Source organism: Muscardinus avellanarius, assembly GCF_963383645.1.
Source record: "Muscardinus avellanarius genome assembly, chromosome: 2".
Classification (NCBI taxonomy): domain Eukaryota; kingdom Metazoa; phylum Chordata; class Mammalia; order Rodentia; family Gliridae; genus Muscardinus; species Muscardinus avellanarius.
The window spans coordinates 101,760,676-101,778,036 of NC_137787.1; the positions used below are offsets into that span (position 1 = coordinate 101,760,676).

The window sequence follows — 17,361 nt, forward strand, 5'->3', positions numbered from 1 at the left end:
ATAAACAAGAAAAAAATAGAGTGGAAAGTTATATAGTGCCCAATGATTTAATATGTGTTTCGCAATTAAAGTCTCCTAAGCTGTGTTCATAGTTTGATTTGCATTAGTTTATTACCTGGATGTCAAATAGCAAGCAGTAAAGCTTTTCAAAGGCCACATGTGGCTATAGATCTATATTATGTCACTGGTAATTCATATTGATAAATTGTCATCCATGACAGTTTATGGAGCTATGTTTTCAACTACAGGGCTTTATAATGATTATTCTATCAGTTACCCTACATTTGATAGCCGACTTTGGTTGTGACTTTTATAATGTTTTGAAACTTTGACAATCTATGACTTACATGCCATAGGTGAACAATGTGTCTGAATCTTCAGGATTATAAAATTAGAAGAGCACACTGATTTTTTAAATTGTCAATTGCTTTTCTTTGGAGTGTCATTCCTGGTTTATACTAATAGATGGATGAGAATAGTTAATTTAGAAAACTGTGATAGCACCAAGCACTGTCTGAATGTATGCCATTTTCACTATGATCCACATAAAAGTAAAGAAAACTGTGATAGTATGATAAATATATATGATATATATACATAAACACAAATATATGTGTATGTGTATATATACATATATATACATATACATATATACATATATACATATATATATATATATATATATATATATATATATATATATATATATATATACATATAGTTGGTTTCTGTCCTTCTGTCTCTGGAAAACAGCCCTAAGCTTCGTATACTAGGGTACTAGGAGAATCTTTGGTCTTTTGTCATGATATATGGTTTTTGACCTCTCATGTCTGCCAAGAGCTCCTGAATCCCTTAGTATTTTCTTAGTGATAGGAGTTCATCTTGTTTTAAAGAGATGCTTTTGGTGGGGTCAGGTTGGGGGCTGGCTGTTAAGAGAAATGGCGATTAAAGAATTAGAACTTTTAGCTCTACCCCACAACTTCAGGAGTAAGAACAGTCGTGAAGGTTTAGTTGATACCGTGGCAAATGACATAATCAATCACACCTACGTAGTGGGTCCTCCATTAAAAACCTAACAGGCCCAGGTTTGGAGAGTTTTTATTTAGCTAAATACTTGGCAGTCTTGGAAGGTGGTGTGCCAGGTTGAGGCATGGAAGTTATCTGCTCATTCTTTTTTTACTCACCCTGTGGTGTTTTTTTTTTTTTTCTTCCCCATCTGCCTGTTCATCTGTATCCTTTGTGATGTTATTTATAATGGGTAAACATAATTAAAATGTTTTCCTGAGTTCCATGAACAGATGCAGCAATTTAATTCACCCAAAGCAGGTGATGGGAACCCTGATACAAATGGCTGGTCAGTCAGAAGTATAAAGTGGCAGCTTATTACTTGTGATTGGCATCTGATGTTGGGGACAGTCTTGTGAGATTGGGCTCTCAACCTGTAGGATCTGATACTAGCTCCAGATGGGTTGTGTGAGATATGGGTTAAATTATAAGATACCCATCTGGTGCCTGCTGGAAGATTATTTGGTTGGTATATAGGGGAAAATTTCCACACATCTGGTGTCAGAAATGTTGTGTTCAGTGTTATATGAGAATAGAAATAAAAACACTATTTTTCTGATACATTTGCTTAACTATATGTCTCTGTGGTTATTATAATATTTTGTACTAAGATATCTGAAAGACCAGACTCACAGCCTAATAGTAATAATCTCAAATTCTACTGTTTTAAGTATGACAATGCCCAGCTAATTAGTTCACTCGTTTATTCATTTAACACACTTTGAGTGCTCTTTATGGTTTACGTACTGTGCTACGTGTCAGAATATATAAAAATGAAGAAAGGTATACTTTGGAGAGTTTGTGGCATTGCAAGGGGATCTGTTTAGTAAAGGTAGATAGATACTCAGGAGGGTGATCAACTGTGGAGATAATTATTTGGGTTTCTGGATTGTTGACAGTAGGTGAAACTCTAGTAGTTGATGGAATTTTCCACTAGAAAAGGAAAGAGACTTTCAAAGAATGTTACTCCTTACGTGGAGGGTCAGAAAGAACAAAGAAAAAAAATCTTAGACCTGAAAGTGATAGGAGAAGCCGGGCATGATGGCGCATGCTTATAATCCCAGCATTCCAGACTCTGAGACCGAGGATCGTGGTTTGTGGACAGCTTCAGATACCCTCTGCAACTTAATGAGACCCTGTTTCAAAATAAAGAATAAAAAATAGGATAAGGGTTGTAGCTTGGAGGTCAAAAGCCTCTGGGTTCCATCCCCAGACCCGAAAAAAAAAAAAAAAAGTGATAGGAGACACTTTCAGAGAATACCAGAGGGGGAGACTATGATTTAAAATGTCAAGATCTCAAGAACTGTTCATAAGATAAAGACCAAGCAAAATCATGAGATTCTACCTTGCACAAACTGTCAGTAGATATAATAGAGAAGTTGCACTGAGGAGTGTGCAATAGAAGCAAGGTTGCAGTTGCTTAAATGGGAAAGAGGAATTAGAGATGGCTAATCGAGATATAATGGCAGTGGAATTAAGCTGCTCCTGAGTTGATTTACTTGTGGTGTTTAACATACAGAGATGCCTCCACAGAAGAATTTATGTTGGCACAGATGCCAGTTAAGATTGAGGCACCTTCCTATTAATTATCTTGCTTGTATAATTCCCAAAGTGGGTATGTTTTACGTTTATTTTTTTTTTCATTTTCCATGCAGATGTATCTTTTCATTAATATGACAAAGTAATTTTTTTTCGAGAGCAGCATCACTTGCTATGGTACTTAGTCTTTCCATAATTGTGGAAATTCATGTATCTAATGATGTTTTTGTTGATCTGAACAGCTGGCCTCCTGTTGTTGCTTCTTTGCCCAAAGGTGAATTGGGAATTCTATATTAGTAGTCACAAAATTGCTGGCAGGATTTCACAAACTCTGCCATAAGTTATGCAGATTATGATATGAGGATTATTTGGAGGCATTTTGAAACTCTGTAAGTTTTGATAGACTGTTATATTTTAAACTGCACTTCAGACAAATGATACCTAAGATCTTTGCATCCTTAGGATGCATTCATAATGGACCTCCCTTAGAACTGACCTATTTTAGACAATAGGAGGTTCACATTAAATGTTGCACTGATATGCAATGTTCAGTGTATCTATAAAACTCTAATCGCTTTAAATGTTTCATACTGATTGCCCTGAAACATTTGCATTAAAAGAAATGAAAGGCAAACTTCCTGAAATACATCTCTAAAATGATTCTAATTTGCATAAGTTTTAGCTAAGGAACAGATGTCTCTTTAATGCTGTACCTTTGTAAAATTTTTAAAACATATAAGTAAGACAGTATAAGTTGGTGTTCCTCACCTTCTTAGTCCCCCTTTGGTGAAATGCTTTTATCATAACACTGTCAAGGGCAAAGAGAATGGGAGGCTCATTGTTTCAATGCTAGCTTAGCTTTAGCATCATACAAAAGAAATTATTTTATTGTGGTATGGTAAGTCTAGCTTTCTAAAATTCAATTATAATCAAATCTTTTTGGACAGTATTTTCTGAGGCTGTATTTTTCCAGATAACGTTCATCATTTTAAAAATGTTTGTGGTGAGTTTATAGTATTTTAAAACGTAGGAAAGGACATAGAAGAAAATTAATCTGTAATTTTGTCATATACTGTGTGCTTTTAAAAATCATATAGATCATAATCTCTTGTGATGCAAAGGATTACCCAGCATTGCATCCAGCTATCATTTAACATTCTACTGATTGTTTCCTATTTTATATACTTGAAAAGTTTTAAAATAATTATATAATTCTTATGTATAAAGTATACTTCATTTTAATCAATTGTACATTTTATTTTATTTTATTTATTTATTTTTTGGTAGTACTGGGGTTTCTGGAAACCCTTCTACCTCCGGGCTACCCTTCCAGACCTTTTTTTATTTGGAAGCAGGGTCTCTTAAGCCAGCGAGGCTGGCTTCGAACCAGTGCAATCCTCCTGTCTTCGCCTCCCAAGTGCAGGGATTACAAGTGTGCATCACCACGCCTGGCTAATTCTGCATTTTTAGAAACTAAGATATACCCAGGCTTTTAAATTTTTCACAAATATTTTGAACACCATTTTCTCTAAACTGAGTATTTCTTCAGGATAATATTTAGTCATGAACGTTTGAGTCATATGTACATGGATATTTGAGTTTCATGACATGCATTACCAAATTGTTTTCCTTAACCTAGCATATGCAGACAAAAAAAAAATCCTTGTACTTAAATTTTTATTTAAAGAATGGAATAATAATTTTTGTTCCTTTGTATGGAGAGACTTTTCCCCCTCTGATCTTCCCTCTGCCTATCATAAAGATATCTGGTGAATATACCTTCAGAGATAGCTGCATTTATTTGATTTTATAATGTATTTACATTGTTCAAACCTTTAGACATCTATCTCGCTGATACAACTACTTTCAAACTATTTTTTTGAGGGTCTGGGGATGGAACCCAAGGGTATTTGATCGCCAAGCTACACCCCCTGCCCTATTTTTTATTCTTTATTTTGAAACAGGATCTCACTAAGTTGCAGAGGGCCTCACTAAGTAGCTGAAGCTGTCCACAAACCACAATCCTCCGGTCTTGGCCTCTCGAATGTTGGGATGACAAGGGTGCGCCACCACGCCTAGCTTCAAATTATCCTTTTATATTGTTAATTTTGTGCTCATCCCCTGATGAGATAATAGATGTGTTCATAAAGTCATATACATATATCTAGTGTTTTATTCATCTCCTAGGTGTTTAATACACACCTGAAATATCTTTCAGATACATATATCTCTAAGTATATAAAAACTATGGGTTGTATTTTCTAAATTCATGAATACCTGAGAAGTGCTTTTTTTTTTGTCTTTGTTATATAGGAGCTCCTGGATTGGAGATGATTTTAGGGTTTATCTATGTATCTAATTTCAGTGGACATTTGGGGTGGCCAAAAGCTATCCAAGCAACTATTTTTGCTTCAGGGTTAGAAACCTGTTTGGATGCTTGTAACCTTGTCTTTGTTTTCATTGTTTTTCATTCACTATTTTTATTTAACTCTTGTGCTAATGGATATGTGGATGGTCTTCCTTTAACTTTACCTGGAATATTATATGCCCTTATGATGAATATAAGCAACCTCTTTTTTATCATGGAATATTTTTTTACTTGTCCCTCTGTTTTCGTTTTAAATCTTAACAAACGCTCAAAAGCTGTCATTGTTAAGCAAACTTGTTTTTTCTGATCTTCCATCAATCATTTCTATTCATTTTCATGTACACATGAAATTTGTCTTCCACATAATTGGATGTTTTTGTTTATTGTTGACTCTCCACTCATCTCTACTGTGAGTTTTGTAATTATCAGGAAAGCCAGTAGAAAAACATTTTCATCCAAGGTGCAGACCACCCCGGAGCCTCATCCAGGCCCACTGAAAGCTAATTAAATCTCCTTTTCCATGTCCTTCCTCTTTATCCCATCCCCCTGAACACTATGAGTTCCCTTTAGATGTCAAGGAAGTAACCTTGCTCATCTCTCTAGCCTAGGAAGTGACTGCTCAAGACCACTCTCACCCCATCAACCTCTGTCACTTTGAGGTTCTTTCCTTCGAAGAGCAGGCCTGCACATCTGATTGTGCCTTTACACTCTGAGTGAGGTGCTGCCCATGCAAAAGTGTACAGAGAGGCAATGAGATGCCAGAGCTCATTTCAACACTTGATGCTGCTTTTCACTGATAATGATACAGTACTTGTTACTAAGCAACTACATGTTGGATATTGCATTTTTCTATATACAACATCTATTTTTTTTTTTTTTTGGTGGTACTGAGGTCCCTGGAAGCCCTTCTACCTCCAGGCTACACTCCCAGACCTATTTTATACTTTTTATTTGGAAACAGGGTCACTTAAGCCAGCACGGCTGGCTTTGAACCAGTGCGATCCTCCTTTCTCCGCCTCCTAAGTGCGGGGATTACAAGCATGCACCACCATGCCTGACTACAACATCTATTTTTTGCGGTATTGTTGCTTTGTATTTTTGATAATGCTAGGTTTTGACTATGTGGTATTCCGTTTGTATCCCTTTGGTGAATAGTTCACTGGAGAAGATGCCCTTTACACAGGTAATCCTGGTAGATGAGCTATTACACCTCCCTGCACCCTTTTCTCAGAGTAGAGTAGATAGCCATTAGGTTATGCTCACTCTGAGAACTAGCCATTAACAATTTCATTTCCACTGTTAAAAAAGCTCTGTTTTCAAGTGAAGAGTTTATAGATATTTTTTATGCCTCAGATGCACATTCAGTTAAGTTTTTGCTTCTTTTGGTTTTCTTGATATATGATATATGCAAAGCAAATAAATTCAACAAAACATGAAAAAAACATGTTCATAAAGATAGTAACTAATAAAATTTGTTCTGAGCAAGATGGTCAGTTCATGATTGACAAAGTAAAGCTTGGGAAACTGACATTTTTTTCATAGACAATGTGTTTCAAGTAGTGTACAGTGACATAAAAATGTAGGCATGAGTTTTATATGATATAGGAGGCTTAGTCTTCACCAAGTGAATTATACACATACTAACTTAGTGCCATAGACCTGGAAAAAGGGTGAATGTATACTTGCCTGGCCTACATTAGAGAGTTTGATTTGTTTCAAATGATACACAGAGCAGTAGACGTTAACCAATGTGAAGGTTTCAGTTCCTAAGACCTGTGTTTTTCAAAAGGAACATTTCATGGTGATGAAAGTCACCTCATTATAAAAATCACAATTTAGAGATAAACAAACTTAAATTCTGTTAACTGCAGGGGTTTTTTCTTAATTTTTATTCCCTGTTCCCTTTTTATTTTATTAACTATGCTACTCATTTGACGATCTGAAATCTGCCCTTCTTGGCATTTTTAAGAACAGTGGACTCATTAACAGAATTAGGCATTTGCCAGGCGTGGTGGCGCACGCTTGTAATCCCCGCGCTTGGGAGGCGGAGTCAGGAGGATCGTGCTGGTTCGAAGCCAGCCCCTCTGGCTTAAGAGACCCTGTTTATAAAAATAAAGTATAAAATAGGTCTGGGAGTGTAGCTCAGAGGTAGAAGGGCTTCCAGGAACCCCAGTACCACCAAAAACAAATAATAATTAGGCATTTGAATAAAAATAAATTACACCATAAGGTAATATTCAGTACAAATCTAGTGAAATATCATAGTTCCAAGTTCAAGGGGAAATTATCAATTAAGCTTGAGGCTTAATGGAAGAAATACTTCTCTTTTAGCAACTGACTGTATTTCTGATGATTAAAATGATACAACCAAATATTAGAAAGGGTGAAATAATTAAGAGTGCATCAAAATTAAATCCAAAGTTGACCTAAACACTATTGACATTTTTGGATACTTTTCTTGGTGAATTATAGTTTCATCTCAGCATGTTCGAAGGCTTTCTACACATGGGTCAGAGAGACCATGTCCTTCTAGACACTGTCAAACATGCGAAAGTTTTTTCTAAAACAAAACGTGTTCATGTTCTCTGGTAAATCCTTTCTGGTGATGTTTTTTCTCGGATCCTATGGTACTTTTTCATGTGTTCTATGTTATGTATTTACACTCTGAAATGACCTATGCAGCACCCTTTCCTCCTTGTGCCTTTGCCATTTTGTAATACTGGAGTCTTTTCTGTTGCACTTGCTGCCAAAGCTCATGGAAACCCCTGAGCCTATAGCATTTTATATACTGTGGCTGGAGTCCTGGTGCACTCTGCTGCCTGCCCCTCTGCCACCACCCTCTAGTGTTGCCATGGAGATCATCCCCAAAGAAATGGACATAATTTCCACTGGGAATAATCATATCTTAATTTTATAGAATAAAGATTTCTCTTCATTTAACCAACTTTCAATTCAAGGGCCAGAAATGACAAATGTATAAGGAAACTTCCTAAGGATTTTTGTTGTTGTTTTACATGGGGGAAAATTGTTTCACATAATGAAAAGTGCATGTGAGCTTCATGTCTTTTATTTTCTTCTTTATAATCTGTTAGTCTATTGTGTATGTGGGAGTACTGAGGCAGTTAATACAAAATACCCAAATATTGCAGTAAGTAAAATTTCTTGGAAGTTAGAAGTGTGCACTGGAGAAAATAAAAACAGCACAGGGAATGGAGAATCTATATTCTTAGTTTCTCATTATAAAGTGATTTAAGATTTGTCATCATAGTTATTTTTGTGGAAAACTGGATAAAACCAGTTTAAACAGAAGCATCTCGTATTGTTTCTTCAAATAGCATTTAAATCACACTCTTTCTGGGCGTGGTGGCGCACGCTTGTAATCCCCGCACTTGGGAGGTAGAGACAGGAGGATTGTGCAGGTTCGAAGCCAGCCTCATTGGCTGAGGAGACAATAGTTTACTCTGAGCCCATTATGAATGACCATGGCCCAGGTACACAATTCAAGTTACTCTAAATGACACGGTGAGCCAGGGAAGAGGATACGTGGACTTGCGTAGTCACAGATCAAAAAAACATCTAAATACATGTACTATACATTAGTAGAAGCATCAGGCAGGCAGACCTCAGCAAAGTGGACACATGTCTTGTTCAGATGTTTTCTTGTTAACATTCTAGCTGTGTCACTGATGGAGTCTAGAGGCTCCTAGATTTAGTGATACTTTCTGAGAAGTTAACCCTAGTAGTCATGAGAATGGTAGGTATGATACATAAATTAACATAAATGGCCATTACAGGGCCTTTCGAAAATCCAAGATAATTTTGGCTCTTGACCTACAACATTCCATCTCTCCACAGTTACTGTGTTCTAATCAGTTTAAATAGTCTGTAGGATCCCTTAGATTGTAGCTTCTTCAGAGAACTCGAATTCACAAACCATACATTTGAAACTCTAGAAGTTTGACAGCCAATTTTGGTGATACATGACTGTAATCTCAGTTCTTGGGAGACTGAGAGAGCGGGGTCACAGGTTTGAGGCCAGCCTCAGCTGCTTAGTAAGACTCTCAGCAACCAGAGAGGCCATGTTTCAAAACAAAAAAATAAAAAAGAGCTAGAGATGTAGCTCAGAGGTAGAACATCCTTGGGTTTAATTCTGAGTACTACACACACACACAAAAAAAAAAAAAAAAAAAAAAAAAAAAACAGATTAAAAATAATCTGGAAGTTTGGTAAGAAGAAAAAATGGATGCAAACTTTATCTTGTAAAGTGATCACCTGCCCTTCTAAGAGGGGTAATAGTACTCTGAAAAGGGCTATGCACATTACTTGGCAGACAGGACAGCATAGAATTAAATCCTCACAACTACATAAGAGATATTTTATTAATCTTTCTGATAAATATAAAGAAATCAGAGATCTTCGATGATTTTCCCAAGGTTAATACAGCTAGTAAGGTCAGATCAGGATTTTAATCGAAATCTGATTTATAAAATGTAATTGTCATCAGTACTTTCTTCAGATTCAACCTGACTTGAGCGAATCAGAATGAACAAACCAATGAATGAGTTGGCTTTAACTCAAACTATTTTCCAGAGCACCTACATGGTTTGGCTTCTGCCTAAGTCCAACTTCATTTTGGACTCTACAGCCCCATATTCCTATTCCCAGCCACATACTGGTTCTCTCCTCATCTTCAAATGAAGGGTCTTTGCCCATGATGATTCCTTTGCTTGAAATGTTCTGATGCCCTTTATCTATTGGGCTGCTTTGTCCTCTTTCAAGTCTTAGCTTATTTAACATTTACTCAGACTCTTCATATAATGACTTCATGTAAAACAATTGTTCTTCCTAGTTCAAGTTTCTCTTATCTGTTTATTCCCTTCATACCTTATACTTGATCTAAAATCAATCATTTATACATTTATGTTACCTTTGGTAGAATGTAAGCTCCTTGAGGGAGTGGATTTCTGCCTTTTAATACTTATCACAGAACTTGTAACTTGGCACATTGTAGATATTTTAAATTATTTTTTAAAAGAAAATGGAAATATGGGGATGGGGGGAGTGAGGAGGGAGCCAGGGAAGCACTCACCAAGTGCTGTGTGCATATATGTCCCTATCACTAAGAACTACATTATGGTGTGAGACTATAATGTACCAATAAATGTGTATAAAAAGAAAATAGAAAGATACACTACTCCTAAATTGACACATAAAATATAAAAAATAAGAATATAAAATTATTGAATGAAGAATAGGTGTCTCTGACACTTGTTTCTACATGAAAAGAAATGATGATGATGATGATGATGATGATGCCGGGAATGGAGCCCAGGAATTCTACCTCCAAGCTACACCTTTAGGCCTCCATTTTTAGTCTTTTTTTTTGAAACAGGGTCTCACTTAGTTGCAAAGGTCCTCACTAAATAGTAGCTGAGGCTGTCCATGAACCGCAATCCTCTTGTCTCAGCCTACCAAATGCTGGGATTACAAGCATGCGCCACCATGCATGGCTTTAAAGATATTATTTATATATATTTTTTTACCTGAATATATCTGAGAGTTAATGTATTTGGTAATGATGAACATTCTAAATAGTATTTCAGTTTTAATCACAACACTTAAAATTCTAAATATATATGTTGCAACTTCCTATAGTAGCAGAGATTTCTGCTGTGGTTTTAACATGACCTGTGGTCTTATTTACCTATTTCAGTAGTCACCTGAAAAATGAATGTTTATTCAGTAGGCATAAAACTGTTTAGCTAATTATTTTCAACAAAATTATAATGTTTTATAATCCTAAGTTAAAGCTAGTTGGGTAGGTTTAGGACCATAAACTCAGGGCAAGGCCCTGTCTATTTTATCAGATCAACTCCTAGCTACTACCCCTTACTATAGTGAATATTTCTATAGGAACAATGGATTATGTATAACATGTAGTAATAAATCTATTTCAGAATGAAAAATATCAATGTTAACTGAAGCTCCCAGTTTATTTCAAATCCATAGAAATAAAGCAGTAGGTTTTCCAAGAGCCTTGATATTGAAATCATCGCACACTTTTCCACCTCAGGCAGCTGTGGTGTAGAAGCAGAGGCCCGCAGGCTGAATCTTCAAACAGAAAGGAAAGACATGGCAGATTCAGAATGAAACCATATCATAAAAAGTTTCACACATTGTATTTGCTCCAAAGTAACAATCAAACCTGTACAACAATGAACCTCATATTCAGAAACTACAAATTTAAAAATCAGATTTAATAACCTATGGATTCATCTGCATAATTGCCATGTACAAAATTAATTCTTCATTTTTTTTCAGAAACCACACAAAAATGTGTGGTTTGATTTACACAGATCAGCTTATATATACATTTACATATGTAAAAGTATACATATATAAAGCATTTATATATGTAAAGTATATGGGATACACTTTACCCTTCACATATCCTTAGAAGTCAAAGATTTATCTTCTAGGGCTAAAAAAAAACAAATAAACAAAAAACAAAACAAAACAAAAACAAAAAGAACAGTATTTTGTGTATAGATTAGGAGATAAAGAGGACATAGCTCTCTATGTATGCAAATGCACAAAGATACACATATATAGTTTAAAAGTAATTTTATTTGAAGTTTATTTTTATAAAGCTAGTCAAAATCAAGGTCTGCATTGTCTACATTATTCTTGTAAGATTGGTAGCATCATAGGCTTACCCACTTTTATACAGTAAAACACATGTACACCAATGTAAACGCTTCCTCCCCGTTACATAAATAAGAAGATTTTTATTTTTATGAGGACTCAGCAAAACTCTATTCTCAATCTCTTCAGAGATTTGCTTATAAAATCATCACATGATGATACAGGGAACATAGTATTCATCTAAGTAATAAACACATAGATTTCTAAAATTGGGAAGGACCTAAGAATTATCTTGCTGAAAATATCCCTTGTGGAGACCAGAGTGGAGTTTAGATTCTGTTGAGTACTGTAATGACACACAATATTGCAATCACTGTTCACTGGTCCGTCCCATGCAGCTTTTCTTGTTCTGTTTGTGCAGGACTACATGGACTCTAATAAGTACATCGAGCACCTGCTAACTCAACTTGAGGAACAGCACAGAAGTCTCTGGAGGTGAGTTAAATTCATGCTCTTTTTTAACTTTTTTGCTCAGGTAATGGTCTTTCTAGCTTTGATCTTGCCCATGGACCAGGAGTTGAAGATGGTGTCTCTTCCAACTTGATGACAGAGGCACCTTTGTTTGCAAAAATCACTAGATGCTGCTTAGAGAACGGTAACAAAAGTTGTCCTTGGGTCTAGGATCTGCTAGGAGGAGGGTGGGAATCTTGCAACTTGTCAAGGTCAAGGAATTGAAGTAACTTTCCCAGGGTGTATGGCAAACCAAGCATGTGATAAAAATCCCTGCCTGCCTTAAGAGTTTTCTCTAAAAAGTAAAACATTTCTGCTTAAAAATTCTGCTTCTCTTCATGTTAAAGGGGGGATATTTTAGAAATGATATTATGTTGTTCTTTGATTTTTTTTCACCTTATAAGTTCTGACATTAAGTAAGGAAAGATATATGAGAATATTGGAAATAGAAATTGGTAACATAGAAGTCATATCCTCAAGACACTTATTTAGTCCCCGGGGCTCCTGGTAATAGACTAGCAAAATGGCTGTGATGTCATTATGATTGTGTTGCCAAGAAGTCTTATTATGGAATTTGAATTTTTTTCTAAGCTCCTGTAGCCCTTCATTTTTAAAATATGTGAGTGCCTAATTATATTGCTCCTCACATGATAACTGGTTTTGTTTCACATAATTACCTTTGTCACACCAAAGTTCTACAAGCCCCTAAACTCTTGAAGGAGAGGGATTGCTCTCTACCCTGAGATGGTGGGGAGATACATATTAACTCTATGGGTGTTTTGCTAAACATCATCAAAATCTACTGCCACTAAACTCTGTGCTAGATTGCCCCTTCTTTATGCACCATTGTGACAAATTCTAACAACCTCAAAATTCAACCTAAGTAATTCTAGTTCTTGGAAAAAGTGCTATATATTTCAATTTGTTCTACTCATATAATTTTCCTATGAGAGAACAGCTCTTTGGTCATAGGAATGGAAAATATTCTGTTTCTATACACAGAAAAAATCCTGGTAGAATACAACAGAAGTTTAATATTTTTAAGTCTGCCGTAACAGATATACTCATTATTTTTTATAATAAGTGATAAAAATATTTGCTATTTTTGTTTATGAGAGCTATCACCTGGTTTTGGTAGTTTTCTTTTGTGAACCAGTGTGTTAATAAAATCTATAAATGAACATTTATGATTGTGTACTTTTCTAATTATACTTTCCATAGATACATAAGAATGCATATTTTTGAAACTGAGACTACTATGTAATGTTATATTTCAATTACTTATACAAAATATTTTGTTTATCCTGTCTTTTAAGAAAAAAGTACAAAAGATGATGACTTCCATTGGTTCAAAAAATCAAGAGTTTAATTTGGTCAGTAAGTGTGTCTTAAACACATCACTGAAGGAGTAATGGTTTCATGGACTCTTTGAACTCAGAAAAATTGGCATGGGAAGGCTATTTTTCCTGCTTTCTTGAGGTAGTTAATAGAAACCTTTCAGTTTTCTCAGATATGATTAAATTAAAATTCCATTTCAGGCATGGAGTTAACCTAATATAAAGTAAGAGTTCAGAGTTTTGTGTTCAGAATCATTTCATTTTCCTTCAGAAATATTACTGCTGCAGAAGCAAAGCCTTCTATATGGTGTTAGAGGAGCTAACAAAACAGCCCCATTTGAATAACAATAGAGGGAAATAATGACATTTGAATAGTCAGAGTAACTACAGGAGAGAAAATAGAAATGGGTAGCATTAAAAAGAAAGTGAAAACCAATAATAGCAGACTTACATACAATTTATTGAATCATGAAATTATGTTTGATTGTATTCTGCAAACAGATCCTAACTTGACTGACTTAAAGTGACAGAGTTTGTGATGGTTTTTACAATATCATAACTACAACTATAGCCAAATTGTTTTTGATGTAAAATATGTGAGTGGCACTGAGCAGTGTGGGAAAGCCTTTCTGCTTATGATTAAGTTATGTAAATGTTTTATTCCTAAGTTGGGGTAGAATCTGTGATGTGGAGGGGATCATGGGAATAACATGCTATGTACACAAGCACAAATGGATTGCGCAAAGTTAAACAAATGTTCCTATGAATCAGTATTGACTCCTCTGATTTTATTATGTTCTTAATTTCTGGTTGTTCAGCTATCATACTGTGGGCTATCTGTCATGTTGCTAATAATAAACAATGGGCTTCCCTTTATACTTGAACTAACTTACAAATTAATAGGCAAGTTCTGAATATATTTAGAATAATACATATTCTAAATATATATTTATAATAACTATGGTCAGCACTATTTTATGGCCTCTACCTTTGAAGATTGATCAGAAGCATGGTAGACATGAGGCATAACCTCACTGTCACTGAATGATAAGAAACATGGACAAATGATAGAACATTGGGTATGGGGGTTTTAAGCGTTTTCTTGCCCCCATGGAGGAGGCCTAGTCTTTATATTTTAGTTGTTTCTTATATCCATCTGCTGTTACACAAAAGTATATTGTAATAACATTTAAATAATGGGTTATTTTGGGGTCCTGTTTAGTATACTGAAATAGAATTATCATGTATCTGAGTTTTCAACATGCAAAGGAATTTGTGGACTTTGAATATAGCTGCCTAGCAACTAGTAGTCATTTAATTCAAATCTCTTTGAATTGATACCAACAAATTCTTTCTAAAAAGGTAAACTTCTGTGAATTTATTTATAAAAAGAATGGAGTCTAAATTTAGAACTTAGTGTAAACTCACCCAGGCTTATATTTAAGTCTTAATTTACTCTGCATCTCCCTGTTGGATTAAAAAAAAAAAAAACTTCCAGTGTGTTTCAACAAAATTATATTTCCTGCACCTTTATTTGCTCTGATATGAAAAGTTAGTACCAGGAGAAAAGGGTTTTTTTCTTTTTTACTTGATGATTTTTATATCATCTTTACTATTTTTGATTTAGCTAAAAATATCTGTGACTGACAAAGATTTTGTCTAAAAAAAAAAAAACTGCTGGGAATATTTTTCTCCTAACATTTGATAAAAATCTTTATCATCCACAGCCTCAAATTCAGAGTTTATAATAAGCATAGTCAATTGGAAAATACAAATCAAATTAATGAATATTTAGAACATTGAAATTACTCATTCATGGCATATGAAAAATTTTGTATGAGAAAGTGGAAGCAGCGTGATACCTTTGTCATGGAAAGAGGCCTGGGGAGGTTTTGGGGGACTTGAACTCCAGGCCAGGCCTTTTTAAATTATTACTGCATAACATCTGAGACTGAGTTCCCTTATCTGTAAGAAGAATGTAGAAATATAGTAAATATTTAAGATTATTGTGCACTGAGATTACATGAAACATAAAGTCTAAAGTAGTATTTATTATGTTTATTATACATGTGCAGCTGTATGTTTTTATAATAAATATTGTGCAATGATACTATATAATATATATCTCATAGAAAACATCAGAATACATGAGTAGAAATGACTATTCCTCACAAAGAAGAAACATTTTCTCACATCATAAGGGGAGTAAAACACTTAACTGAAAAACATGTCTAGGTTCCTTCCAGCAACAAAATTATTTTAGCATATCCAAAATTATTTTAAACTAGAATTTTACCTTTGCTTTCTGGGCTTGTATGTAATTTCTATTCTAAGGAAAGAAATAGTTAAAATAGATAAAAAAAAACACCTTTGCTTTGTTCCCATCATGATTCAAATGTTGCTTATTTAACACAATGAACATTGAAATTATGTGATCCACACTTATTCAGAATGCTTGGTTTCTCTATAATTTTGATACATTTACATATTTTGGAGTAGAGGTTATTTGGCATCTGTGCTTCCAAAGTTTCCTTCAGGAAAGAATTTTCCTTCACCCATGAAAAAGAATATCACTCTTTCCCACATACACTGTATTAAAGAGTCATATTAAAATTTCTTGATAGGATACCACCTGCTGTTCTGTCACTTAGGGGGGAAAATCTTTGTTAATGTCGTATCTGGCAGTTGTCTTGTAGTTTTAAGAAGCAAAACTAGATACACCCTGAGTAGCATTCAGCTCAGAGTCTCCCAGAGATTTACCTTCTAAGTATCTCGGATCTTAGGATGGTATTATCCGGGCTTCTTAAGAATTAGCATGTCTCTGTCCTCATGGGGTTAATTTATGTAGACTAAAGAGATGCCAAGTATTAAACAGGTTGCCTGTGCTGTAATCATAGGCCTCCACTGGGAGATCTTAATTGGCAACAAGTAAAATTGCTCTGCATGAATTCTTAATGGTGGACACTGAATAAAATAAGAACTATGATTTGTTTAAATCCCTTCAAGAGAAAAAGGGGCTATCTCTGGGGGTTAGAATGTGTCACAAATAAAGAGAGAGCTCAGTGCTCTATAAGAGCAATAAAAGCTCTGGAAGCAGAACGTCACGCTATGCCAGCTCACTAAGAGCACATGGCTCCTCGCTCTGCACCCCGAGCTCTCTCCACCGAGGTCAAAGGAGACTAGGGCTGGCAGGCTTCACATGTACTTCTCCTCCTCTCAACCCTTGGGCTGAATTTCTAAATCACAGCTGTATTCCTGGGAAAGTGCAAGCCCCAGGGCCACCCTGGAAACCTATTAATGTCATTCCCCAATTACTCACCAGGGGTTGGTTCAGAGATGTAGACAGTCCCAGACCCCTGCCAGGATTAAAGTCTGGTCTCTAAGCCATGCCCTCTGCCTAGCACAAAGGAGAATAAACCAGGGGTTGGAATCTGGGTGTTGGCACAGACTTCAGTGGTTATATCATGCCTGGGCAGTGGGAGGGAGGGGTATGGGCTAAGCTGTACACCAAGGGACTTCTACTGTAGACGACTGGTCCGGCTACACAGGAGACTTTCCAGCTTCTGCTCACAGCCCTGAAGCCTCTGATGAAATATATCATTCTCTGTCAAGCAACTTTTGTTCTACTATAAAAGGGGGCTGGTAGAAAGCAGCCCAGAAAGAAATCTGGATTATTTGAACCAGATCACGCAGGTTCATGACTGACCTTTCACTTTAGGATCAACCTTATAATTTAATTGGGTAACTTGAATGTGACCTGAATGTCACTTTGCTTATGGGGTATCTGGAGTTTGAACCCAGGTTTTCTGGGACAAGGAGACACAAAAAAAAGGTCAGGGTAAAAATATACACCAAGTGTGTGTGTGTTTCTGGGAGTCCTGAGGATTGAACCCAGGA

The 17,361-nt window shown here is 35.6% G+C and overlaps 1 protein-coding gene across 1 annotated transcript in view; it reads left to right on the plus strand.

The window, feature by feature from the left end:
- Window positions 1-17,361, plus strand: part of NCKAP5 (NCK associated protein 5) — a gene marked incomplete at both ends in the record, with an annotated part of 891,793 nt that overhangs the window by 214,520 nt on the left and 659,912 nt on the right. The window contains one exon of the mRNA XM_080689066.1: window positions 12,039-12,112. Coding sequence (XP_080545192.1) covers window positions 12,039-12,112 — 74 coding nt within the window. The remainder of the gene's footprint in view (window positions 1-12,038; window positions 12,113-17,361) is intronic.